The sequence below is a fragment of the Protopterus annectens genome, chromosome 10.part0 (genome assembly GCF_019279795.1).
Source record: "Protopterus annectens isolate FY-2018-M chromosome 10.part0, PAN1.0, whole genome shotgun sequence".
Taxonomy (NCBI): Eukaryota; Metazoa; Chordata; order Ceratodontiformes; family Protopteridae; genus Protopterus; species Protopterus annectens.
The window spans coordinates 1,094,149,446-1,094,177,163 of record NC_056744.1 but is presented as its reverse complement, the minus strand read 5'-3'; the positions used below and the strand labels follow the sequence as shown (position 1 = coordinate 1,094,177,163).

At 41.9% G+C, this 27,718-nt stretch overlaps 1 protein-coding gene across 5 annotated transcripts in view; it reads right to left on the bottom strand.

The window, feature by feature from the left end:
* SRSF11 (serine and arginine rich splicing factor 11) overlaps positions 1 to 27,718 on the bottom strand; it is a 1,393,100-nt gene that overhangs the window by 426,153 nt on the left and 939,229 nt on the right. For all 5 annotated transcript variants that reach the window (XM_044085832.1, XM_044085833.1, XM_044085835.1 and 2 more), the window contains one exon: positions 24,949 to 25,080. In XM_044085832.1, coding sequence (XP_043941767.1) covers positions 24,949 to 25,080 — 132 coding nt within the window. The remainder of the gene's footprint in view (positions 1 to 24,948; positions 25,081 to 27,718) is intronic.

The following is a 27,718-nucleotide window of genomic DNA, read 5'->3' as shown; positions in this document are numbered from 1 at the left end:
TTACTATTAAACAATGGGAGTAGTAGCCACACATCTGTAGTACTGCACTATATCTAGGGACTGTTCTTAGGTTATCTGTGACTTCCTGTCACACTTTATGAAACATTTTTTCTCGGGGTGGGGGGGGTGGGGTCATGGAACTGTTGATACTGAAACTCAAACTAACCAAACTCTTCACACCAGTTCTTTTCCCTGCAACAATTTAATTCTTTGCAATCACTCAGTACACTACTCTTGCACATCTCTCATATTTCCCTTTCTTTCAAATGAACCATTGTTTTAAAATCCAATTTCAGGCTCCTACAATTGCCTGTCAAGTACCTGAAGGCCATGTCAATTTTGCTTAAACTCAAATAAGCTCATCAGGAGAAGGGTATGATTTGATATGACATGGGGTTAGTTTCCTTTTTCTGAAAGTGTAATGCTCTTCTGAAAAGCAAACTACTCAAGCATGTCCTGTTTTGGAAACTTGAGTGTGTGTATTCTAGTATTCCTTTCTACTGAGCATTTTCACTAACCTAAGGATTTCATATATTTATTCAAAAATGTTCCTTTTCCTGACACAGCCCCTCTTTCTTGGGTATCCCAGATGTCATCAAGTCCTCACACAACATTCTAGTCCCCTATCACAAACAATAATAGGTTCATAATTTCATAAGTAAGAACTACTAACTGCCCCTTGTAGGCTATTTTAAGCCTAGCCAATTTCCCCTTAGGAGCTTACATTAACTTATACCATGGTTGACAAAATATATATACATGTATATGTATATTTAGAGAGATATACATATATATTACCCTTAGTGAGAATAACTAGGATCATACCACAGATACTTTGAGGGAAATATGTACATAAGATAAAGTGTTTATCAAAATCCTTGAGGGAACCTCACTATTTCACCCAGGACTCTCCTAAGTTTGGGGTTCTTTGGCATTACATACACTGATGCGACTGTTAACCTCTTACCCATTCAATCACGTCAAAGCTATACACTTCACATGCTTGTGCACAAATTCTTCATCTACTACTAATGGTTCTCTATCAGCAATCAAAACCAAGACTCGCCTCTTCCGCTTTCCCAACAATTCTGAAAAATCTACCTTAAAGCCTGTCCAAACTATTTTCAAATTCCAGTTCCTATAAAGGTACATTCCTGTAGCATAAAAATGTGTGCCCCACTCTGATAACACATGCCATTACTCTGTTAAATTTTATTAACACTGACTACACTGTTAACATTCCAGATCCCTACTTTTAGAGCAGCCATTTTGTTTGATAAACATCTCTCATCATGAAACAGGAACCATGTTTTAGGTTACCAGCACCGATCTTAAAACGGAAAGCTCATCTCTTCTTGTTTCCCCCCTTTATATGACTCTGTTTAAGCTAGCTAAAGCTGTGACATACTGCTCACAAAAAAAAAAAATAAATAAAATCTGTTACTTAAATCATATAAGACGTTGTCCTGTTCGATTCTCAGCTAGAGCGCCTTGTGTGTGGACACATGAGTGAATGGGCGTACCTTCGCTGAAGGTCGTGCGTCAGGGCCGGCAACTTGGCATGTAAAAATCTACTGCCAATCATTAGCAGACCGGAGTTCCGCTGTGCAGACCCCTAACCGGGAAAAGCCGAAAGACACACACTTAAATCATATGAAACACTTCCTTTCGAGTGGGGGGAGGGGCATGCAACTGTTGATAATGAAACCCTAACCAGCCAAAACCCTTAACATTTTGAAAGCCAACTATGCAAACCAAAGAATTACATACACCACAACTAACAAAGTTTTTAGAACCATCTGAGCAGCAGTAATATACAAATACTTCAACAGAGTACATCATGCGGCTCATGATAGCACTTTATGCAAGCAGTCCCTACACAGGAGTCAGTAAGTAGAAAGTATTTTTTCTTGATAAACTTCCACTAGAAAAAGTAAAACAAATCTGTGAACCTTATAACCCCACCATCAGCACAGCAGGGAAAATGCCTTAAGCAGGAGAATCAGTGACAAGAACAGCCCTTTGTACTTTCAAAGGATTGTTCTACCTTTAACCTATCATCTTACAAATGAAGAAAAATACCATTGTTTTTTTCAAATGTATATTTTTCAGTATCATCTGCTTCTATACATATTCTTAATTCTTTACAGCACTCTTCCTATGCCCACCTATGTCCCATTTAGATTTTAACTTTTTTTTTAAATGCATTGTCCCCCCCCCACAGTGATTTCTGCTACTCTCATGGTTTTAAAACAAAAGGGAAACCTCATTTATCTGAGTCATTCCAAGCTTCTTGGATTTCACTCAAGTTCACTCCTGTCTTTCAAAGGGGGGAGAGACAGAGAATCATAGTAAATTATCAGCCCACTGCTCTGCTTTTGAATGACAGCCACCTCTGAAGGCTCCAAATATAGATTGACAGCAGAAAACATCTCTACCATTATGAATAGCTTGCAGAGATGACATTAGTGCACTTAACAGATACAGTTCAGACAATTCTGATATTTTTGACTAAATCACACAACCAAACACTGAAAAAAACAAGACACACAAACTTAATCACTGCTCTGACTGCAAGTAGGATGTTATTCATTATCCCCCACTACTCCCTGGTTAGAACTTACATGAATATACCAGTATCACACTTTCATTCACTATGACAATATACTTGAACAGCAATAAACAAAGATTTTTACCTTACAGTCATTTTAGTGTACCCCGTCAAAAAACCTCACCCAACCAAATGCATAGGAAAACCATTACTTCTGTTTAAATTACTAATCTTGTAGAATTAATGCTTAAGAGTTAACCCACAGTTTCACTGTACTCCCAACAAATAATCACCAAAGTAATTACTCACGGAATTATTTGGCAAAGGCTGGGATCCACCAAAAATTCAAGAGCAAACCATTCTTCTTAGAGCAGGATACAAAGAAAAAGGAAAAAAAGGACACCACCTCCCTTTTCGACAATCAAAACAGGTGAAGACACATTCATCTTCACTTCATACTATAGCTTCTTGCTAACTGTTCTTTGGAACTTGCTTCAGTCTCAGCCATTTTAAGTTAATGTCAATTTCTTGCTATACCTGCTTGGAGACAGCATGGATGCATTTTAAATGATTCTCTGTTTCTATAATAAGGGAAACGGTTTCAATGTTTTCTCCCTTTGCTGAGCAGCTAAAGGCTATGCCTTCCATATCATCACTTGGAAGAACATATAGTACACTCTGGTCAATCTTCAGTTGTTGCTTCATCTTCATGCTTGCCATTATTTGCTTAGGCTCTATATACACGTTTTAGAGCCATTTGGAAATTATATTTTGAGTAAAAAGTAGGAAAAACATTACACATTTCAGCTTAGCTTTACAACATGGCCTAAACACTCAAACAAGTTATTCTTTTTTTGTCTCACTTGAGCAGAACAATCACTTTCCACAAAAAATTCATTGCTTCCAATCATCAGGGAATTTCTTTCACATGAAAGGTCTGCAGTTTTACTACAATGGGATGCGACTACTTTGTACTTGTGTCGAATACACCCTTGTGCCTTAAGATATCATCTTGCAGAGTCCCAGCCCAGGCAGTAACATACTGCTGCATAAACCTGAGATAGTAGGCATTATCTAACTTTTCTGGGATGGCTATAAACGGTAAACGTTCTCTTCTGGCTCTTCAGCTTGGCCAGTTTTGCATATACATCATCTTGTTTAACCTCCACTTTAGCCATTCTGTTTAATTTCCACTAAGCACCTGCAAATTCACTTGATCATTCAATTTTAACTCTGTCAACTTCAATCAATTCAATTAACTTGTTACTGGACTTCACATATTCCTGTAAGGAACTGCTCATTTTAAAGATTTTGAATGCATCTCGTTTTTTTCTCTTCCAACTGACTTGTGGCTACCCAATTTGTCTTTATAGACATTTACCACTCAAATGACCAAGTTCTGCAGTACTGAAAAAAAAAAAAAAAAAAGAAATGGAAGCAAACTACTGATTCAGCTACTATTTTTTTTTTTTTTTTTTTTTTTTTAAAGATATGGAAGCAAACTACTGATTCAGCTACTATTTTTTTTATTTTAAAGATATGGAAACAAACTACTGATTCAGCTACTGTTTTTTTTTTTTTTTTTTTTTTTAAGTATTCCCAAGCAGGGAGAGCTAATTTTAACATCTAGCTTAGACTGTCACCATACCAGAAATCCCACTGGGCCAGGAACTAATTCTAAGACAGTCTCTGGACTAACTATACAGGTGGAAGGGCCAACAGTATTCTTCTAAAAAGGTATTTATGGGACGCCTGGACCCTCCCAAAAAAAGTAGACTTGTTAGAGGCAGGGACTTGTCTGTCTGGTTCCATAGAGGCTACACGAAGGACATCTTCAAGAACTCACAAAACAGAAGCAACAACCACAAGTTAAGGGATATCTAGGACCAAAAGCTTAAACTATATTTCTTGTGCCTCTGATGACTCTTCTGCATCCTATTTACAGTGTTCTGTCATTTACAAAAAACTCTCTCCAAATGAGATTCTGTTGTGGGAGAAGCAGAGGAAAGAGTACCTGTTGTGCCTGTACTACAGCTCAATGGGAAGACATATAGGAAGAATAAACCATCCTCAGACTGTAAGATAACCCCACCTTCTCTACCTTTCCAAGAGACCGTCCCCTCTTCCGCTTACCAGACACAGTAGGATCTGCATCTGGCTGCATAAGACTTGCAAGAAACCTTTGAGTTAATGTAATCTACTCAGGGAGAGGCTAGGGTTGGGGGGTCAGGCCTCAAGACAGGACTGCAAGATTTCCATCTCATGGTCAGTAATGTTCTCCTTAATAAGTAGCATATCCTCTACTTCAGAAATAATGAAGTATGCTTTGGCAACAGACACACAGGAAAGGATGCCTAATCCAAAAGGTGAAGGTTAGTCAATCAATGGCTGGGGGAGGTCATACTCTAATTCTTCACCATGACAACCTGCAGAGGGACACTGTCTGAGGTCTCAGGAATGTCAGATGTACAGTCTGCGGGCTGTAAAATTGCCTCACCAAGGCCTATATCCTCAAGCCGTGAAGGACTCCGGAAGCCAAAGTTTCATCACATCCATCCTTCTCTGCTCTCTCCTTGGATTGCTTCTTTTTACTGGTGACATCGAAGGTAAAAGACAAGTCTAAGGATGCCATGGTGGACCGGGTGCAAGACTCAGACCTTTTCCTGTCTAGTTATGTAAGGAATGCTGCCTACTTTGTAATGTTTCTACGGTGTATTCCTGTCGGACCCTATAGTCCTCTACTTCATGCTATGGGTCTAAACAGAAAATGTAAAGCGTGTGGAAATCTTTGGGAAGCTCCACCATAATAAGATAGAGTATATCATGGCTTATAAAAGGTGGACTAACATGTATGACATGAAACCATCCATACAGAAATTCTACTCTAAACAGTATAACAAGTAAAGAAGATAAGGAGATTCGCCAGCTGGATACTATCTTTTCTGAGCTCCACACCAGGCCAAATCACACAAGACTACAGATACTAACACTGGCTGAAATCCTGCAAAACAGTTACAAGAAAGATCTAATATGGCAAGGGCTGTCATCGGTTTTACACTGGATACTTCCTGATGTCATACAGGAGTGGGAATCTACCACACCTCCAAGGGATGGGTGCTCAGCTCCCGAATTTGCGCATTCTGATGCTGAAGTCCACAAGTCAGGACTACTGTAACAATGATCTAAACAAAGAATATCCATAACTACTAGCCTTCTAAATTACTTACATTAAGTAAAACAGTCTTTGGGACATCAAGAACAGATATCAGTTTCTTTTGTGAACAACAGTACATCTTAAAATCAAAAATACTTTAACAGTATACATTTGTTTTGTTCAGGAGCAGATCATGTCTCATCATGCCCTTACTGTGCTAGTTTCATCCTGAAGCCATTCAGCACAGATCATAGTCTCACAATGACTATATGAACCATTAATGGCTGTGTGCCTTGTCCAAATCTTCATTGCATCAACCGGATCATCTGCAGATATTCTATTTGAACAGCCCATGAGAAAAGGGACTAGATCAAGTATCAGGCCCTTCCTTAAGCTCTAGGGCTTCGAGTCCAGTGAGATGTCAAATGCCTCTGAGACATCTAACTGGACAAAAGCCTTTCGTGATGCCCCTTGGGGGGGGGGGTGCTGATATGCTCTCAGAGAAAACCATATCCACCCAAGATAAAACAGTTATGCAGCATTCTGTTTGGGTGTCTCCCAGTGGGCAACTGGTTGTGATGTCTGCATTTTGGTAACTGAGGGCAGGGATGGCATACTCTCTCCATTCTGAAACAGGATGCCTGTGATTCAAAAATCAAATACACTGGCATACATGTGACCGGAGCCTTCAAATTCTGCAATTATTCCCAAAGGCAGGCCAAAGACATCCAGACTTCAGATGTCTGAGCATATGCTAGGAAGGATCCCCCCCTTAATTTGATGAAGTTAATACAGGGTTTTATGTGCTCCCCTTAAAAACTGAAGCTGTCGGAATACCCCCCCCCAAGAATCAAAATCTTTGAACTTGGATGCAGACATTCTACCTAGCTGATGTGGACCAAACTCCTCTACCCTTTATGCCGGACACTGAATACCCCCTACCATTTACTTCAACACCATAGGATCTCTAATTTGGAGACAACCTCACCAGACTGAAGGATTTCTTTAAATGTGAAGCTAAGGAATACTGTGATACCCAAAAAAGGTAGAAAAGAACATTTGTGGTAATCAGAGTCACACACTCCTATCACTATAAAAGGCCATATGAAAGCCTGCTACTTCCCATGCTCCTATACATTTTTGTAGTCCCTGGAAATTTAAATGCGTCTGTTAAAATCATTTACAGTTACTTAAATCTGCATCTAACCAACCATCCCATTCCTATACGCATCTTAAATAACTCAAAACTATTTGACTCTGGACAATAAGATAAAGACCCCCCCCCCCCCCCATATACTGCTCTTCAGTTTTTCCTGGTGCTCTCCATTTCAAGAACCAATCTCTTCAAACCAAATCCGCACTAAAATTAAGAAGACAAATAAAATGTAACAACATACTTATCTTTCTGCCTAACATATGGAAATGTCTATCTAAACAAATAACCCTACTTCAGAACTTTCCCTCCACTACAAATTCGTGCAAAATCCTTTAGGCCACTTCTCATATGCTATACAGATGATATATAAATTGGAAACTGCACAGCCCTGAAAAATACTCATATCTTCAGTTAAACTACTTGGAGAACTCCACTAACAAACATTACTCTCCATAACTAAACTAAACAATGACGTAGGATACTCCCTGTATTCCCCACTGCACTGCAACTAGCTGGAATACCATCACACTCCACTTAACAGTCTGCAACCTGAAAGACTTTAAAAGCCAAATGAAGCAACACCTGACAGATAAATTGCTCTGCTCCTGTACCACCCCTTGTTAAACTGGTACTAATACAGCTATTTCTGCTAAAATTCTCTACTGCACAAACCTTAATGTACTATTATCACAACTATACCCTTCTCTATCACCTCATCTTCTGTATCTCCCTTGTGCCTCCTGCCCTCTTTCCTTTCTTTGGGCTGCTCTAACTTATCTTCTCTTGTCTTAGATTTTGAACAAGTCTTTACAGTAACACATTTTTGCATAAAACCTGACAATCTATGCATATTGATATTATTCCACTGCTTATCCCTCCCTGTAGTAAAAAACATTTATATACAACCCGTGTAACTTATTTTTAATCAAAACCATTTGCAAATGATGTACTTGTGTCAAGAATGTCTAAATAATGGAACTGCTGTTCATGAATGAACCAGACTGTAAATGATGAATCAATGCAAATTATGTCTGTACACTGGAGCTTTTCTCTCCAGCTCTCCATTCAAAAAGGGCACAGCACAGGCAGACTTTCCCAGTAAATAAATGCAAAGAAATAATAAATATAAATAAATAATGCCTTCTGGCTTCGTATAGTAAAGGTGATGTTAACTCTCTCCATGTTCACTGCACAATGTAAACTAAGCCTACAGAGAATGTTCCCACACTATGTAAAACGAAATGTATTCTGTACATTTATCATATTCCTTTGCTGCTGCATCAGCCTTCAGTACTTTTTCGTACCGCTACATATACTTTTGAATGCAAATTTGTGTGTTTACTTCTAATGCACACCTGATGAATATTCTTTATTATTTAAAATGTATTTATATATTCATTTGGGTACCTTCTTCTCTAGGTGCCCAGTGAAAATAGCACTGCTCCTTGTAGGGCCAAACCAAGCAAACATACATATGTACCTACATAAATAGTCAATAATAGCTGGGTAGACACCTCTTCCTGGACTCTATTCCCAACCTAAAGACAGAAGGCCTTGCATTTTTTTTTGGGGGGGGGGGGGGTGCTGACAAACACTTACAGTGACTGACTGGCATGATATCTCACAAAGTGGGTGGGAATGCCCTCCTCCACATTAGAATATTCTGACTGAGCAAACACTAAACAGCAACATTCAGATGGAGACTGCCACCTGACTGTGGTACAATACCTGTAAGACTTAGGGACTGGTCTAAAGAAAGCACTGCACTGCAGCTGTAATCCAAATGGGCACTGACAGCACCACTACAAGAGTTGACCCTCAGGCCAAGTGGAGTCTATTGAGTCACTGTTTTGCACATCTTGACAGCTTCCCAGTACCTCCATTTCTGTTCTTCAAAGCTCAAACTAGAGGGAAAAAACGAAGACACTGAAAGGGAAGTGTCTTGAACTAGAGTTGTGAGCTTTTCAAGGTGTTAAACAAGCCCTTAATGATATGGCCTACCTTGTCAAAGTTTTCTTTCTAAAATGTAGAGCGCTTTTACCTTATATATAACACCCACTGGGTGATCTGGTGCTACACAAAAGGTAGCTTAAGGTGGAAATTCTGAGATCTACCAGCCATGGATTCACGCTTGACAACTTTATTCTAGGAACATCATGAGCCTCCAGAAACAAGAGATGCCACAATCACACCAACAGAAAATAAAAAGCAATAGAGTAAGGTTTGGTACTGCAACGCGTTCCCATATGGGTACTTATAACTTAGGGAGCTGGAAATCAAAAGTATTTTGTAATGACTGTAATGACCAAAGTCTGGACTGGCGGAGTGGCAAGAAATGGAGGTAGGGGAAAGCAGCCTACACTTTCTAATGAGCTGGTCTCATTCTGACTTCTACCTTGTGAGGAGATAACCAGCAAGCCAAAAGGACATCTAAAGCTCTGAGTTTAGATGGTCACACTGCTGTGTGCCTGCAAGTAATTCTCATTTTATTAACAATATGAAAAGATACAGCAATCTCTAGACAGACATCTAGTGGGAAAATGGAAAATGAGTAAATATGAAAGCGGGTTGGCAAGGAAGGAAGGAAAGAGAAATAAAAGCAGCACAAAAGAAGCACATCTGTGCAATGCAAGGAGCTTTAAAAAAGAAGATGATGGAAGTAGGACAAAAAAAAAAAAGAAATCAAACTTATTCCTACCAGTTCAGGTGACATTCATGATGCAGCGCTGAAATCGCCTCTGTCAACACTGCCACATTACAACATGGTTTCCCCTGTGGGTAATGGGGAAGCGAGAGTGACAACAGTCTTGGGCTAGATGGTAGACTACTGTACAAGGCAGTTTGGGAATACAGATGAAGGAACAAAACACCACCAAGACAGATATATAATCATGAATAAATAGATATTATTCTGAAAAGAAATACCGCATGGCATTTTTTTCCCAAGAAGGAGAAAAATTGGAAAAGGAGACCAAACTGACCAGGTAGGTCAAAGCAATACTGGCACAACAAAAAAGCATTCAAATGGAAAAATAATATGGGAAGCAGAGCGAAGACTACCTCAAAGGCGGAGAGAAAACAATGAAAGGAAGCGAAGTGGACTTTTTGGTATGGAGAGAAGAAAAAAGGCTGATTAGATTTACGAAGGCCTTTGCCTAGTCTCAAGAATGCCCGGAGAAAACAATAAATAGGGAAAGCAAGTGAGCAGTAAGACTACCCCAAAGACGTGATGTCAATGAAAGGAAATGGATGGACTTTGTGTGGTATGGAGAGAAAAAGGCTGATTTTTCGATTTCTACCAAAGGCCTTTGCCCCACCCTACACACAAATGGAGAAAAACAATAATAGGGAAGCAGAGCAGAGACTACCTCAAAAGGCAGGAGAAACAATGAAAGGCAAGGGGATGGACTTTTGTGGTATGGAGAAAAAAAAGGCTGATTAGATTTCTGAAAGGCCTTTGCCCTGCGTCTCATCTGGGGTGTCTATTTAATTAATTTGTTCTTGTTTACTGGGAAAGTCCAACTGGGTAATACCCATTTTTCAGTGGAGGGCCTGGGAGAAAAGCTCCATTTCATATACTGCATTACACTAAGTTCCACTTAAATACAGTCATTGGTGAGTAGTTACATTTTCTATTTACATTTTTACACAAACAGAACTTACATTTATACATTTCCTAAAGATTTTACAGAAAGCTCATGTGCAACTTAGTGGACTGTACAGGCAGCACTTTATAAAAATTGTTTTTGTCATTTCAGTGAAAGGTTGAGTGTTATTCTATTTAGAGTATTTTGAGAGTATTGTATGGTGAACACAAATTCTCAACCTGGAGATAAGCTGGCAGGACCAAGTTGGATACAAGTCCAACATACGAAGAACCTTTACCAGTGAAGGGAAAAAGAGCTGGTTAGACTGATTACGGGACATACTTGGCTAACCCTGCACATAAAAGGAGGATTTGTGGGCAGACACCCTGTCTCTGTTTAAAAAATAAATAAATAAAATAAAAGCAGGGACTGTCATCAAGGCAAGGAGTTCAGATACCCCTGCTGGCACAAGTTAAAACAGCCAGGTGCAATATTGCAAGAGAGGAGGCAGCAAGCTCAAAAACAGCAAGAGTCAGTTTTTCAAGATAAAATTAAGATACATGTATGAGGAGGAATGGGCTTTCTTGGAGGTTTGATAAGAAGGATGCCTTTAGAAATTGCAAGACCTCAAATCTCATGCCAAAGGAAGAGTAAGTGGCAGACAGGCACAAATGAACTTCTCTTTCACTGAAGAGTAAGCCAAGCCAGCATGCTGAGTTCACACGGGTAGGCAGCTGTGTACCTACCATAAATTTAGCTGTTAGAGTGTATTCACTGTTGCAGTCATTACACTTGGGTTATTGTGGTACAATACCTGTAAGACTTAGGGACTGGTCTAAAGAAAGCACTGCACTGCAGCTGTAATCCAAATGGGCACTGACAGCACCACTACAAGAGTTGACCCTCAGGCCAAGTGGAGTCTATTGGAGTCACTAAGGTTTTGCACATCTTGACAGCTTCCCAGTACTTTTCTCCATTTTCTGTTCTCTCTATTTTCAAAGCTCAAACTAGAGGGAAAAAACAGAAGACACTGAAAGGGAAGGCATGTCTTGAACTAGAGTTGTGAGCTTTTCAAGGTGTTAAACAAGCCTTAATGATATGGCCTACCTTGTCAAAGTTTTCTTTCTAAAATGTAGAACGTTTTCCACTTATACACTGGGTGATCTGGTGCTACACAAAAAAGGCACTTAAGGTGGAAATTCTGAGATCTACCAGCCATGGTTACGCTTGACAACTTTATTCTAGGAACATCATGAGCCTCAGAAACAAGAGATGCCACAATCACACCAACAGAAAATAAAAAAAGCAATAGAGTAAGGTTTAAGTACTGCAAAACGTTCCCATATGGGTACTTATAACTTAGGGAGCTGGAAATCAAAAGTATTTTGCTAATGACTGTAATGACCAAAGTCTGGACAGTGGCAAGAAATGGAGGTAGGGGAAAGCAGCCTACACTTTCTACGCAGCTAATTGTCTTGACTTCTACCTTGTGAGGAGATAACCAGCAAGCCAAGGACATCTAAAGCTCTGGGAGTTTAGATGGTCACACTGCTGTATGCCTGCAAGTAATTCTCATTTTATTAACAATATGAAAAGATACAGCAATCTCTAGACAGACATCTAGTGGGAAAATGGAAAATGGGGGAGTAAATATGAAAGCGGGTTGGCAAGGAAGGAAGGAAAGAGAAATAAAAGCAGCACAAAAGAAGACATCTGTGCAATGCAAGGAGCTTTAAAAAAAGAAGATGATGGAAGTAGGACAAAAAAAAAATCAAACTTATTCCTACCAGTTCAGGTGACATTCATGATGCAGCGCTGAAATCGCCTCTGGTCAACACTGCCACATTACAACATGGTTTCCCTGTGGCAAAGTAATGGGGAAACGAGAGTGACAACAGTCTTGGGCTAGAGAATGGTAGACTACTGTACAAGGCAGTTTGGGAATACAGATGGAGAAGGAACAAAACACCACCAAGACAGATAATCATGAATAAGGTTTAGAGATATTATTCTGAAAGAGAAGCAATGCATGGGTATTTTTTCCCAAGAAGGGAGAAAAATTTGAAAAGGAGACCAAACTGACCAGGTAGGTCAAAGCAATACTAAGGCACAACAAAAAAAGCATTCAAATGGAGAAAAACAATAATAGGGAAGCAGAGCAGAAGACTACCTCAAAGACGGGAGAGAAACAATGAAAGGAAGGCAAGGATGGACTTTTGTGGTATGGAGAGAGAAAAAAAAGGCTGATTAGATTTACGAAAGGCCTTTGCCTCGTCTCAATAACATCTGGGGTGTCTATTTAATTAATTTGTTCTTGTTTACTGGGAAAGTCCAACTGGGTAATACCCATTTTCAGTGGAGGGCCTGGGAGAAAAGCTCCATTTGCTTATACTGCATTACACTAAGTTCCACTTAAATACAGAGTAGTTACATTTCTATTTACATTTATACACAAACAGAACTTACATTTATACATTCTAAGATTTTACCAAGAGAAAGCTCATGTGCAACTTAGTGGACTGTACAGGCAGCACTTATGTATAAAAATTGTTTTGTCATTTCAGTGAAAGGTTGAGTGTTATTCTATTTAGAGTATTTTGAGAGTATTGTATGGTGAACACAAATTCTCAACCTGGAGATAAGCGCGTGCAGGACCAAGGTTGGATACAAGTCCAACATACGAAGAACCTTTGCACTAGCAGATTGCAGTGAAGGGAAAAAAGGAAGCTGGTTAGACTGATTACGGGACATATCATTAACCACCCTGCACATAAAAGGAGGATTTGTATGGGCAGACACCCTGTCTCTGTTTAAAAAAATAAATAAATAAATAAAAACGAGGGACTGTCATCAAGGCAAGGAGTTCAGATACCCTGCTGGCACAAGTTAAAGCAACCAGGTGCAATATTGCAAAGAGGAGGAGGCAGCAAGCTCAAAAACAGCAAGAGTCAGTTTTTCAAGGATAAAATTAAGATCACAAGGAGGAGGAATGGGCTTTCTTGGAGGTTTGATAAGAAGGATGCCTTTTAGAAATTGCAAGACCTCAAATCTCGATGCCAAAGGAAGAGTAAGTGGCAGACAGGCACAAATGAACTTTCACTGAAGAGTAAGCCAAGCCAGCATGCTGAAGTTCACACAGGTAGGAAAGAAAGCACAGTTGTGTACCTACCATAAATTTAGCTGTTAGAGTGTATTCACTGTTGCAGTCATTACACTTGGGTTATCCTGCTGGCAGGCTACCCGCAGTCTGCCTGAATTCCAAAGTCCTGGTCCTGCGTCAGTTGCTGTCGCCTCTTCCCTGACGTCAGTGCGCCACGGGTATAAAAGATGCAGCCGACGCCATTTTCTTCAGTTTTTCTTGCCCCAGATGTCAGGTGCCCCCAAAAGGGTAGGCTAAAAATTATGCCAATAAAAATGCATGCACTAACATAGACATTACCTTCATCTACAAGCAAATACACCACATAGGTTGTATAGGATACAGAAGTACAGCTAAGTCCCAGCAATGAAAGGGGGGTGGTGGGATGGTAACCTGGACTGCAACAGTGAATACACTCGAACATCTACATTTATGGTAGGTACACAACTGTACTATGTTCATCGTGTTTCACTGTCGCAGTCAGTAAACTTGGGTTGAATCCCAAAGCTGAGGTTGGGTGGCTGGGCCTAAATAGAATTAGGAGTGGCTATGAGGCCCTGCAGAACTGCAGTGGCAAAGCCTGCTGTGGATTTGGAGTAAAGAGGTAAGTGGTAGTGCTTTAAAAGTGTACACTGAAGTCCAAGTTGCAGCCTCCAAAATGTCCTTGGTTGGTACTCCTCTGAGGAAGGCTGATGAAGTGGCTGCTGCTCTGGTTGAATGTGGCCTAATGCCCTTAGGCACTGATTTGCCATGTTGTGAATAGCAGAAACGAATGCAGTGGCCTATCCATTTTGAAATAGTCTGCTTTGAGATGGCGTTTCCTTGTGATCCTGCAGCATATGCCACTAAGAGTTGCTCAGTATTTCTGAAAGCTTTAGTTCTGTCCAAGTAGAAGCATAGCTGTCTGTGTATGTCCAAAGAATGCAGAAATCTCCCCCCCTTTTTCTGTGGGTTTGGATAAAAGGTAGGCAAATGAATAGCTTGATTAAGAGCCACACTGGACACTACCTTAGGCATAAATGTTGGGTTGGTCCTCAGAGAAACCCTGTCTGGATGGAAAATTAAAAAAGGTTTCACGGCCATTAGTGCCCGTAACTCGGAGACTCTTCTTGCCGAAGTTATTGATAGGAGCAGAGCGGTTTTCCATGATAAGAATTTTATCTCAGCTGTATTGGCTGGCTCAAAAGGAGGCAGTGTGAGTTCTTCCAAGATAAAATTGAGGTCCCATGCAGGTATTGGTGCTCCCCTTGGAGGTCTTATGTTTTCGGCCCCTCTGAGGAACTGCCTTAGGAGGGGATGTGAAAAGATTGGTGGGTACATATTGTAAGGAGCTGAAATTGCAGAGGCATGGATCTTAATTGATGAAAAGGTTAGGCCTTTGTCCAGCATCTCAGTTAGGTATTGTAAAATCTGTGGGATATTTGGTACAAGCGTGTCAATTCCTTGTGCCTGGTTCCAAGCACAGAATCTCTTCCATTTTCCTGCATAAGATTTTCTGGTGCTGGGCCTCCAAAATAACATCCATAACTGCTTTAGAGAGAAGTGTGTTTTGAATGGTTACATTATCCGCCATGCTGCCAGATTTAGGGTTCTGAGCTGGGTGCGCAGGAACTGATTGATTTGTTGCGTCAGTAAATGAGGAATTTGAGGCAATGTCCAGGCTGGGCCTTGAGACAAGCTCTTTAGGATTGGGTACCAGTGCTGGTGGGACCAGTCTGGGGCTATCAGTATAATTTTTGGCTTCTCTTGTCTGACCTTTAGGAGTACCTTGGGGAGGAGAGGCAGTGGAAGAAAGGCATATACTGTAAGGGTTTTCCAGCTGAATGATAGAGCATCCACTTTTCATGCTTGCTTGTGATAAGTCCTTGTGCAGCATCTCTGTATTTGGCAGTTGTGAGGGGAGGCAAATAGATCTATGCCTGGGCATCCCCATTTCCTTGTTATGCTGAAGATTTGTGGATCCAGTTTCCACTCGTGAGGATCCATGAGGTTTCTGCTTAGTTCGTCTGCCAGAGTATTTGTCTTTCCTGGCAGGAATTGTGCTTGCAGGTGTACTTGGTAAGTCAATGTTGTGTTCCACAAAGTCATGTACCACATGACTGTAGTATTGCCCGTCTTTATCAACAGTTGTCCTGGATGAAGTACATCCTTGAAAGCTGTCAGGGCATTCTGAACAGCAAGCATCTCTTTTTGATTGATTATGAAGATGCATTTGGCTTGTGGGCCATGTGCCCTGAATACATTTTCCTGCCATGTGGGCCCCCCAGGCATAATCTGATGCATCTGTTGTTAGTGTCTGCCTGGCTGTGGGTAAAGTGAATGGTTGTCCCTTGTTGTGGTGACAGACTTGTGCCCACCATCGAAACTCCTGTTGCAGGCAGGGAATGAGTGTAATTAATGTTTCCAGGCTGTGGCAATGTTGAGTCCAAACACTTTAGCTACCATTGTAGTTTCCTCATATGCAGTCTTGCATATGGAATTAGCAGAATGCCATGAAACTTAAAGCCTGCAGAATTTTTCTTGCAGATAACTGGGTCTTTGTTGTCAACATTTGGAAGTAAGAAGTCAGTTGCCTTTGTCTGGCGTGAGATAAGCCATCTGGGCAGTTGTATTTAAGCTTGCACCCAGGAATATTATTTCTTGAGAGGGTACTAGTTTTGATTTCTTTTCGTTTACTGTGTACCCTAGACAAATTAGTAATATTTTACAAACGCCAGATGCTTTAGTAGAATGTCCTTGTTCTCTGCTTGAATAAGGCAGTCGTCCAAGTAAGGATATATTTGAATTCCTCTTTGTCTGCAAAAAACAAATACTGGTGCCAGGCATTGTGTGAAGACCCTGGGCGCAGTAGATAAGCCAAAGGGCAGTGCAGAGAATTGGTATTGCATTGAGCCAGCTATGAATCTGAGGTATCTTCTGCAAGATTGTCTGAATGGGACATGCAGGTATGCCTCTTTTAGGTCCAAAGTTACAAGCCAAGCCTTCTTGCCCAGCATGGGCAGAAGCTGCTGCAGAGTCAACATTTTGAATTTTGAAACGTCCAGAAAAGTATTTAGAATAGACAGGTCCAGTATTGGTCTCCAGGCTTTGTCCTTTCTGGGTACCAGGAAAAGTCTTGAGTAGAATCCTTGTCCCTGCTCTTGTTGTGGTACTCGCTGGATGGCCCTCATGTCCATGAGGGTTGAAACTTGCTTTTGTACCTCTGCCCATTGATTGTGTGGCAGGTCTGGCATACCTTTTCTCTTTGGCAGGGTGTGAAAGTGAAACTGTAGCCCTGAGACACTACATTCAAAACCCATTTGTCCTGGGCGATCGTGTGCCAATTTTGTGAAAAAAGTGCTAGTTTTCCCCCTAAGGGGGCTGCCAAAAGATAAGTGCTTGGTACTGGCAGTGGAAAGTCATTGGGACCGTTTTCTATATGGCTGTGATTTGTCTTCTCCACTTTTGGAGGAAGAAGCACCTCATTGTTTAGGCCTGTATGAGCCTTGGGGCTGGGACCTGCCTCTAGCGTGTCTGTATCTGCCTCTCTGTGGCCTGTCCGACACTGGAAAGGACCAATTCTTTGTAGGCCAGTTCCTGCTAAATCTGGGTGGCTGTACCTGTAAGAAATCCTTAACTGTCTGCATAGATTTCGCTTCATCCTCCATTTTCTTCAACACCTCTTCTGCCTTAACACCAAAGTATCATGCTGTAATGGAGCATCCAATAATTTTGCTTTAACATGATCAGGCAGATTCTGCTCCTTTAACCATGCATTCCTAAAAAAGTTTGAAAGTGATACAGCAAAGCAAAACTTCGGTCCCACCAATGAGCGTGTACCGGCTCAATAAATCCACGAGAAGCAGAATTAAACACCCTCAGAAGCCGATGTCTGCTCAGCAGCTCCGGACCCATCTGAGGGAATAGTTTCAGAGTGTCCAATACCTTGAGTTTCCAGAGGCCTAGTTGGCTCCACGTGGGAGTCGGAAGTGGCATGTGGCTCTGAGGTAGCGGGCGTCAGGGGCTGCGAAAGTGCTTCATTGAGAACTGGCGACTGGCTTAGCGGAAGCCTCGTCAGTTTTGGACCTCGGATGCCTGTTCTTTTCTTTTTCCTTGCGCTTTTTATAAACTCCAGTCATCGGCTGTTCCGAAGGCATTATATAATTGAATCTGCGGCCAAAGTAATGAAAGGAAAATCGTTCCGACGCTTAATAGCGCATTGGTTAAATCTAGCACAAAACCAACAGCTAGCAACATCGTGGTCAGGGACTAGGCAAGGAATACAGTAAGAATGAAAATCCTTATGAGGTATTTGCTTCCCACAAGAAGTACAATTGTTAACTTTTTCTGACATCGGTCTGGAGCAAGAAAAAAAGTTTCCCCAATGGGGTACTTAGCTTTAATGAAAACTTCGGATCTGAAATTCGATTTTGAAAATCTCAGGAGTCGGCCGACCGGCACTTGCGAACTGCTTTTGCTTCAGGCACCGTGTGGCAAGAAAGACTGAAGAAAATGGCGTCTGCTGCATCTTTTATACCCCTGGCGCACTGACGTCAGGGAAGAGGTGACAGCAACCGACGCCGGAACAGGACTTTGAAATTCAGGCTGACTGCGGGTAGCCTGCCAGCAGGATAATCCAAGTGTAATGACTGCAACAGTGAAACACAATGAACATTCAAAGGATGCTCAGTGAAAATGGATCCTGGTGATTTTTAACATATCAGACAAAAAGTCTTTCACTTGGACATGCATCATTTTCTGGTACTGGGTTTCCTGGCCGCCTGTATGACCCTAAGAATGTCCTCAGAAAACTGATGTCAGAACGGAATCAAAACCCTTTCATCCTAAGGATCAGCTGAAGAGTGGACAAGTGAAGGTGAAGGAAAGATCTATTGTCCTGTGTGAGAAGGTCAAGGCAGAGCGGTATCTTGTGATTACTACCTCTGGCCAGATGGAATAAGAGGGGGAAACCCGTGCTGTCTAGGCCAAAAGGAAGTTGCTAATAAGACTTTTGGGGGTGTCCTCCTTGATACTGTGAAGGACCTTAAGAAGAAGAGGAAAGGCAAAAAGGAAATTCTCTTCCAAGAGGAAGACATGCCATCCACATTTCAAGCCAAAGGACTTGCAACTCTGGAAAACAACTGAGGGAGCTGTGTGTTCAGAGGGGAGGCAGAGAGATCCACTTGAGGAATACACCACCAACTATGTCCAGAAAGACATTTCTGTGAAGCATCCATTCGTGAGGCTGTGTCCTGGACCTGCTGAGAGAATCCACCACAAGACTGCTCCCTGAAGGTGTGTAGATTGCCTGTAGGGTCACTGGAAGACTGATGGCTATTTCCCAGGCTTGAAGGGCTAGGCTGCAAAGAAGGTAAGACCTCGTGCCCCCTTGCTTATTGATGTACCACATCTGTGGCATGCTCTGTAAAAAATGTCAACTGATCTGGTAACCCAGAGCAAGCGGAAAGCTTGAAGAGCCAAATGAGAGCCTCATTTCCTTGATGAGGAGGTGATCTGCCCTCTGCGGGGATCAAAGGCCATGAACTTTCAGGGTATACGAAGCTGCTGCCTACCACACCTCTGAGACACCTGTGAACGGTTTGAAAGGGCACACACATGGATTGATAGCATCTGTGGAATCCACCAGAGAAGTTCCAGTTTGGCACAAGGGAGCAGAGGAACCAGAGTGTCTAGCGGGTGGCACTGTTGAAGCCACATTGACCTGAGATACCAATGAAACTTTCTCCTATGAAGCTTGGCACAGGGAAGCATGGGGATGGTATAAGCCATGAACCCCAGAGCCATTAGAAACGCCCTGTCTGGAAGATAGGGCAAGAGAAGCAGGGAAAGAGAAAGAAAAATAATTCATGAGAACAGAACCCTGGTGGCAGGAAGAGAGGCTAGCACTGGAACAGTTTAGATCCTACAGCCTAGAAAGCTGTGATCTTGAGATGGAGTCAACATTTCACTTCTGATGGTTGACTGTGAACTCCAGGCAGTGCAACAGAAGCTGGGTAAAATGAAGATCTTGCACTAGTTTGGTTTGGGAAAAGACCTGAAGCAAGAGGTCGTCCAGTTAGGGGAATATCTGAATGCCCCAAAACTGTGCAAAAGGTGACCCGTGAAACTAGGTATCTGGTTTGCATCTTTGGGGCCAAAGAAAGACCAAACGGCAAAACACAGAACTGAAAATGGGAGGAACAGACAGAGACTCACAAAATATTCCTGAATAGATGGAAGACAGGAATATTAAGGTAGGCATCCTTTAGGTAAACTGGAAAGACCCGGGGAAGCAACAGGGGAAACAGTCGGAACAGAAAGCATCTGGAAGGATGGCACTATAAGAAAAGCGTTCAGAAAGTAAAGATCCAGGACAAGTCTCCAAGATGCCTCTTTCCTAGGCACCATATACATTCTGGAATAAAAACCTAGACCCCTCTTGTTCTGCTGAACCTGCTGAATGATACCCTGGTCTAAAAGACACCAAAATACACTTGGAAAATGAGGAAGTTGTTCTATTGGAGGTTGAGGGATACCAGACAAGGACGGAAAGATTTTTTCCCGTCCGTAAAGTAACCCTGCCTGATAATGGAGAGAACCCAAGAGTCTGTGATCATTTTTCTGCCAAACTGGGCGAGACACAAAGTCTGAGGAACAAGGGAACACTGTCAAGATGAAGGGAGGACAGAAAGTCAGATGGATGCAGATTTGTCAGGAAAGGACTGCTTCTAGGGCCTAGGCATTTAAGTAGACTTACCAGAAAATACATGTCTAGGAGCCTTCCTACCCTTGGAAGGCTGTCTAGGCAGTCTGTGCAAAAAGGCAGTCTTACAAGGACAGTTCCTCTGAAACACAGGAATGGGAAAACCAAAGACGTGCTTGCAATCCTTCATGACCTTATCGTGATCCTCCAAGGTCTTAAGAGCTCTGCTACAGCAATGCCAAACAAGTTTTAGTTATCCAAAGGAGCATCCAGGAGTTTTGCTTCAATGTCATCTGGCAACACTTTGACGATACAGCCAGGAAGAGTGCCTCATCACAGAGACAGAGGCAGCTGCCCTTGAGAAGGCTTTCACAGCATCATAGCTGCACTTTACACAGTGACAGGCAACTTAGAAAGTGGAACCTAGTAAGGAAAGCACTAAGGTCCTACACTCCGAATCAGGCATGCCATAGACAAGTTTACCAATCCAGGAAAGAAGAGACAACATGAATCTTGTTATATGGATCTGCTCCTTTATATCCCTAAAGGCTAAGGAAGCAGAAGTGTATACTTTCTTACTAGCTCTTTCCGCAGCTCTACTGTCCTTGTCTGAGGGAAGGAGCTTAGAAGAGGGCAACAGCCTAGAAGACTTATGAATAAACACAGAAATTACTGCTGGATCAGATAAAGGGCAGATATACAAGAACATGCAGGCATCGGACACCTTACAGAACTTGTCAGGTTTCTTACAGCTTGGGAGTATGGTGCCAGGGAAGCAGCCGAGAAGATATCCAACAGTGCAACCAACACAGGAGTGCAGCAGTAGGTTTAGTAAAGTCCATTTGTAATAACTCAGTACCTTTTTTTGGCCATTGGATATCTGGGAGTAATCCCACTTAAAATGTTACATCATACATAGGACCATGTCTCCAAAGAATAGCTCCTTCAAAGAAGAATCTGCACTAACAGATTCCTCTTTCTCTGACTCACAGATTGAAGCAAAAGGTAACACAGGAGTAGCCTAATGAGTAAGAATCAGAGTCACAGTCTTCATCTGAGGACTCAGGCAGGGTCTCTTGCCGTTTTGGAGGTGGAGGACCAAGGAGGTGTAGGAACAGAAACCCGCTGAGGAGGCTTCAATTCCATCAAAGCATTGAACAAAAGACTCAAGTGAAGTCCTGCCATTCCCTTTATGGATCCTTAGTGGCGGACAATATACATGTTTAGTTTTGATTTTTTCTTCAATGGCATATCCCCCCCTAACTAAACATGGGGGTTCGGACCCCTGCTTGGATTCAATCAAGGCACTCAGCACCTCTTCTCTAACAAGGATATGAGAAATCCTTTTTGGTCCCTTGGAGATAATCAGCAGTGGCTCCCCCTCAACATCTGCAGAAGACATCTGCAAGGCCTCCAAGGATGTGTGAGAAGCAGGTTGCGCGCTAGATTCAAGAGAAGATCACAGCAGAAGAAATTGATGGCAATACTGGATTGCCCTTCAGGTTCTCATGCACCTCAAGTGACTGTCCATTGGAGGCTGGAAAGCAGCAGGCTCAGGCCTAGATTTCCTGGTCTTCATCTTCACCAGTGACTGTACACCTTGGGGTGAGGAGATTCTGCCATGATACCTTAGACCAAAAGCTTGAGAAGCTAGTTTTTAAGATAAAGGGAAGAAAGACAAGTACATAAAATCTTAGTACAAATGCCCGACAGGCAGAACACGGAGTGTGGTTGTGAGACGCACCTAATCAAAACAGAAACCTATCATGGCAGTCCTTATGGGGAATCTGCCTTCCACACACACACACACACACACACACACATTTCCCTTTCTTACATAAAATGTAACCCATTAAAAATACAAGACAAACGAACTCCAATGGGGTACTTAACGAAGATGCAGGCTCTGTATAACCAGGAAAGTGAAGAGCATTCACACTGGTGGCAATGAAGTTCTCAGTTCGCTGCGTTCATACATCACCTTTATACCCTATGCTTGCGCGGGGAATATATGTCTTATGTATGACACTCCTAGGTAATTAAGGCTTTGGTATACTGGCCTGACAGTGGGCTATCCTTGGCAAGATGACCCACAGATGATGAACAGTGCAACACTGATATGAAAGGAAATCTCAAGCTGCTGAAAGTTCACAGAGAAGCTAGCAGGAACAACTGTAATGACAAGTAGTACATGACTAAAGTCAGTGACAGGGCTCACTATTCGTGATGTAGCTGGAGGCCACTCATTTTAACAAAGACCTGAGAAAGTTAGAAGACTCTAGAATGGGACTGCCTGAGTGTCTGATAAAGTGTAAATCCTCAGAGATCTTTAACGAGTACTACTAAAAAATGTAAATCAGAGTGAGTTCATGGGTGCTATACATACAAAAGGAAACTACAAGACTTTCTTCGGTTATGTCAGGAAATTAAAGAATAATGTCCAACAATGCACTTATCTCAATCTATAATGATATCGCACATTCCATTCCCAAGAATATAGTCAATATACTGACAGAATTTTACTACTTTTACCCCACCTACCCATGTTGCTGTCCCCAGTACTCCTGAAATACTGGTTTCCCCTGAAATAACTTTGGAAATAATCTTAAAATCCCTTTCAGAAACTAAAAGTCATACCTCCACAGGACTAGATACCATATTTGGCTGCATTCTCATCAGTGCCAGATATGAACTAACCCTCTACATACATTTTTCAAACTCTGACTATCCACGGGGTTTGTGAATGATGCCTGGAAAACAGCTAGGGTGATTTATCTAGGTGGCCATCTTTACAGATCCAGATGACTGCAGGCCCATCAAGTCTTAACCTTATACATAAAAAAAAAAAAAAACCCACCATGGAAAATATCATAACAGAATTCATTTATGCAAACAGAGGCAAACTAACTGATGTAGATCCCAATCAGTTTGGTATTATGAAAGCCAGGTGCTATCTCCTGATCCTAATAAGCTTTTTTGAAAAGATTATACAAGCTATGGACAGTTATTGCTCGGTGTACCCAGCTTATCGGAATCTGGCCTAGGTTTTCAACTCTGCTTTCTCCCAAGGTGGGATAGTTAAATTAAACAAGTTTAATGTAAACCCCCATGTCATCCACTGGATTGCAAACTGGCTGTCTGACAGATCCCAGGTTGTGAAAATTGCTGATACTCTCTGAACAAAAATTTGTAACCTGGATTCCTCTTCAGACACACACAGTTATGAGAGACCTGGACACTTATGTGGGCAATTTCCTTTCAATCATGTTTCCACCAAGGTCAGGGAATACTTCTATATTGCCCAGTTAACTTCCAATGGAATCCCTTCAAGAACCAAAGATGTCAGCCTGCCACTGTACTTTGCCCTTACCAACCCCGTCATTAATTTACATTTCATTGATTTATTTGGTCTGAGTATACTGCTCAACTAGAAAGGCACCAGAGACATTTTCTCAACAAAAGTTTTACATCTTTCAACTATCCCAACAGATTAGCAAAACTCTCACTATACTCTCTAACCTACAGGCTGCTCTGACGTGATTTGTGTCTTGTTTTTCAAGCCATGAAAGACCTGATCGCATATGACCTTCTATTTACTTGCAAAATTAATAGCTCTACGAATACCCACTAGAGACCTAAATCTACAACAAATAGGACATGCTATAAAGGCACACTCCTAACTCAACATATTTCCAGTTGATGGGAACATGTTGAATTATGGGCATATTCCCAGCTGATGGAATAAGTTACCACTAGTAACTCTGAATACCATTATGGCTGGTCTTTACGACTGGAAGGGTAAATAAAAATTTAAACCAGAATTGTCATGTGCAGCCCTTCTCAAATTGGGAGGTAAGCAGTACTAAGTACCATGAAAAGGAAGCATGAACCTTTAACTTAACTGTGTCTACTTAAAGGGGTACATGGATACACATATTATGGGCTTCAGACCGCTTGTCTAGATACTCTAGATTCCCAATAGGACATGACATACCAAAATGGCTATAAAACCCAAAGTGGGAGGAGGCAAAGCCTGCAAACCAGATGCACCTAAATGGGTAGACTAGCTAGAGTAACAGTCTCCCTCTACTGTTGAATTACTGAAGTTCAAGTGTTCAACAGCCAACTGACAAAATATGACCACATCAGAGTTGCAGGACATCTCAAGTGGTGCAGTCTGAATAATGTGACATTAAAGCACTGCAAAAAAAATTAACAGTAAACAGTGTGGTAAACCTGCAGATGTATGGCAAAAAAGAACTTTTTTTTCAAGGTGGCAAGTTAATCAGCACCAGGGTATGGAATCTTCAATCCATACCTTCCTCCAATATAAGTTGACTCTGAAATCACAAAGAAAAGGAAAATGGAGTGGTATCCCGTATTCTGTAAGGTTCTGTAACCCGAGTTATTGTATTCAAATCTGTATGGGAGGAAGGTTCACCTACATGGAATGGCTGCAGCAGGGCTTGTTTTCTTACAAAAACATTTCTGAAAGCTCATGGATTTACATTACATGCAACAATATTGTGCTTGAATCACAATTCTGTGCTACATTTTCAATGCTATATACTATGGTGTCTGCAGTAATCAGTATACAGGGGGACATATGAATTAGTTTTCAAATAACTTTACTTTGAGTGGAAGTAATTTTTTTTTTTTTTTACACTTGACATACAAACCTTATTTTTGAAGTGCTTCTGGACCTCCTTGACCTCTCTCTCGAGTGAGATCGCCTCCTCCGTGGACTTTTAGAACGTCGTCTGCTTCGTGATTTTGAGTGTGACCGACGTCTTGACCGACTTCTAGACCGTCTAAAAGAGATAATTTTGTTAGTAAACATTGTTTTAGATCAGTCTTCCAATTAAGTTTTACTGCTTTTCTAATACAGATATGGAGTAAAATATCACAAGGACAAGAAAGAGTTTAGGTTCTGCTAGTGCATATGTACACAAAAAGTACAGTTGTGTACACTTACCACAAATGTAGATGTTAGAGTGTATTCACTGTTGCAGTCATTACATTTGGGTAATCTGCTTGCAGGTTGCCCTCAGTCGGCCTGATTAAAGTCTTGGGTCCTCCGTTGGTTGCTCTCCCTTCTTCCATGTTGTCAGGTCATCAGGGGTATAAAACAGGCAGCCTACGCCATTACATCAGTTTTTCTTGCCCCCGATATCAGGTGCCCCCCCTAATGGGAAGCAATTAAACATGAAACCACAAAAATATACCTCCAAAAAAACCCAAAAAAAAACAAATACACCAAAAAGGCTTTTAAGCAAAGTAAAAAAAAAGTAGAGGTATAGCCAAAAGAAGTTAGGGGAATAGAGGAAGGGTAACCAGGACTGCAACAGTGAATACACTTTAACATCTCCATTTATGGTAAGTGTACACAACTGTACTATGTTCTTCGTGTTTCACTGTTGCAGTTATTACATTTGGGTAGATTCCCAAAGCTATGGTTGGGAGGAGGAGTTTAGATAGCATTAGAGCCAGCTTTGGATTTAGAGAAAATTGCCAAATGATAATGCTTGGTGAAAGTATGTACAGAACTCCAGGTAGCAACTTCTAGGATGTCCCTGGTAGAGATGCCTCTGAGAAAGGCTGTAGAAGTAGATGCAGCCCTGGTGGAGGTCTGATCCCCTGGGGGATAGGTTTTCCATGGTGCTTGTAGCAGAAATGAATGCAATGGCTTATCCATTTAGAAATGGTTTGCTTTGAAATAGCCATCCCCTCTCTCCCTGCAGCAAATGCTACCAACAGTTGTTCAGATTTCCTTTGAGGCCAAGTCCTGTCCAAGTAGAATCTAAGTTGTCTTTGCACATCTAAGGAATGCAGTATCCGTTCCCCTTTATTCTGTGGACTGGAAAAGAAGGTTGGCAAATGAATGGACTGATTAAGTGCCACACTGGATACCACCTTGGGCATGAAGGATGGATTGGTTCTGAGTGACACCCTGTCCGCATGAAAGATAATGAAAGGCTCTACTGCCATAAGGGCTTGTAATTCAGATACCCTTCTAACTGAAGTGATTGCTAAAAGGAAAGTTGTTTTCCAAGAAAGAAATTTTATGTCAGCAGTAGCAGCTGGCTCGAAAGGAGGTAGAGTGAGTTTCTCCAAGACAAAGTTAAGGTTCCAGGCTGGGGTTGGAGCTCTCCTGGGTGGTTTCAAATTTTTGGCCCCTCTTAGGAACTGCTTGAGCAGTGGATGAGAGAAGAGGGGAGGTTCTGTGTTATAATGGCTGAGGCGTGGATTTTAATGGAGGAAAGAGAAAGGCACTTGTGAAGCATCTCAGTTAAGTATTGTAAAATCGGACGTAAATTGGGTGCTGCTGTGCTCATCCCTTGAAACTGGTTCCAGGCACAGAAACTTTTCCATTCTTCTGCATAAGATTTTCTAGTACTAGGCCTCTTTGCCTCTAAAATGATATCCATCACAGGTTTGTTGAGGGATGGTAAAGGAAAGATTAAGTAATTAGCCAGGCTGCAAGGTTCAGTGTAGGTAGCTGAGGGTGTAGAATCTGGTACTCCTGCTGAGACAGCAGGGAAGGAGTCTGAGGCAGGTGCCATGGAGATAACCGAGACACTGCGCAGGAGGGGGTACCAGTGCTGGTGCGGCCAGTCTGGAGCAATCAAAATCATCCTTGGTTTGTCCTGTTTGACTTTTAGTAGTACTTTGGAGAGCAGAGGCAGAGGGGGAAGGCATAGACTGATAGGTTTTTCCAGCTGAAGGACAGAGCATCCACTTTCCAGGCTCGTTTGTGGGGAGTCCTTGTGCAAAACTTGTCCAACTGGTAGTTCTGGGGAGAGGCAAACAGGTCTTTATCTGGGATCCCCCATTTGCTTGTCAACATGTTGAAATCCTTGGTTCCAGTTTCCACTCGTGTGGGTTCATGAGGCTTCTGCTTAATCAGTCTGCCAGTGTATTTAATTTTCCTTGCAGGAACTGAGCCTGAAAGTGCACCTGGTAGCTCAAGGCTGTGTTCCCCAATGCCATGGCTAGTCTGCAGAGGGGGTAAGAATGTGTTCCCCCCCCCTGCTTGTTTATGTACCACATAACAGTGGTGTTGTCCATCTTTAACATTACGTGTCCTGGAAGAATGTGGTCCTATGAAGGCCGTCAGAGCATTCTGCACAACAAACATTTCTCTTCGATTGATATTGCAGGTGCATTTGACTTGGGTTCCATTTGCCCTGAATGCACTTCCTTGCCAGGTGAACCCCCCCCCCCCCCACCCGCATAGTCTGATGCATCTGTTAGGGATTGGGCGGCAGAGGGTGGTGTGAAAGGTAGTCCCTTGTTTTGGTAGCAGGCCTCTGCCCAACAAAGGAACTCTAGGCGTAGGCAAGGTATGATAGGAATCATTGTTTCTAGATTTTGAGAATGTTGACACCATAGGCTTTTTAGATACCACTGTAGGTTCCTCATATGCAGTCTTGCATATGGAATTAGAAG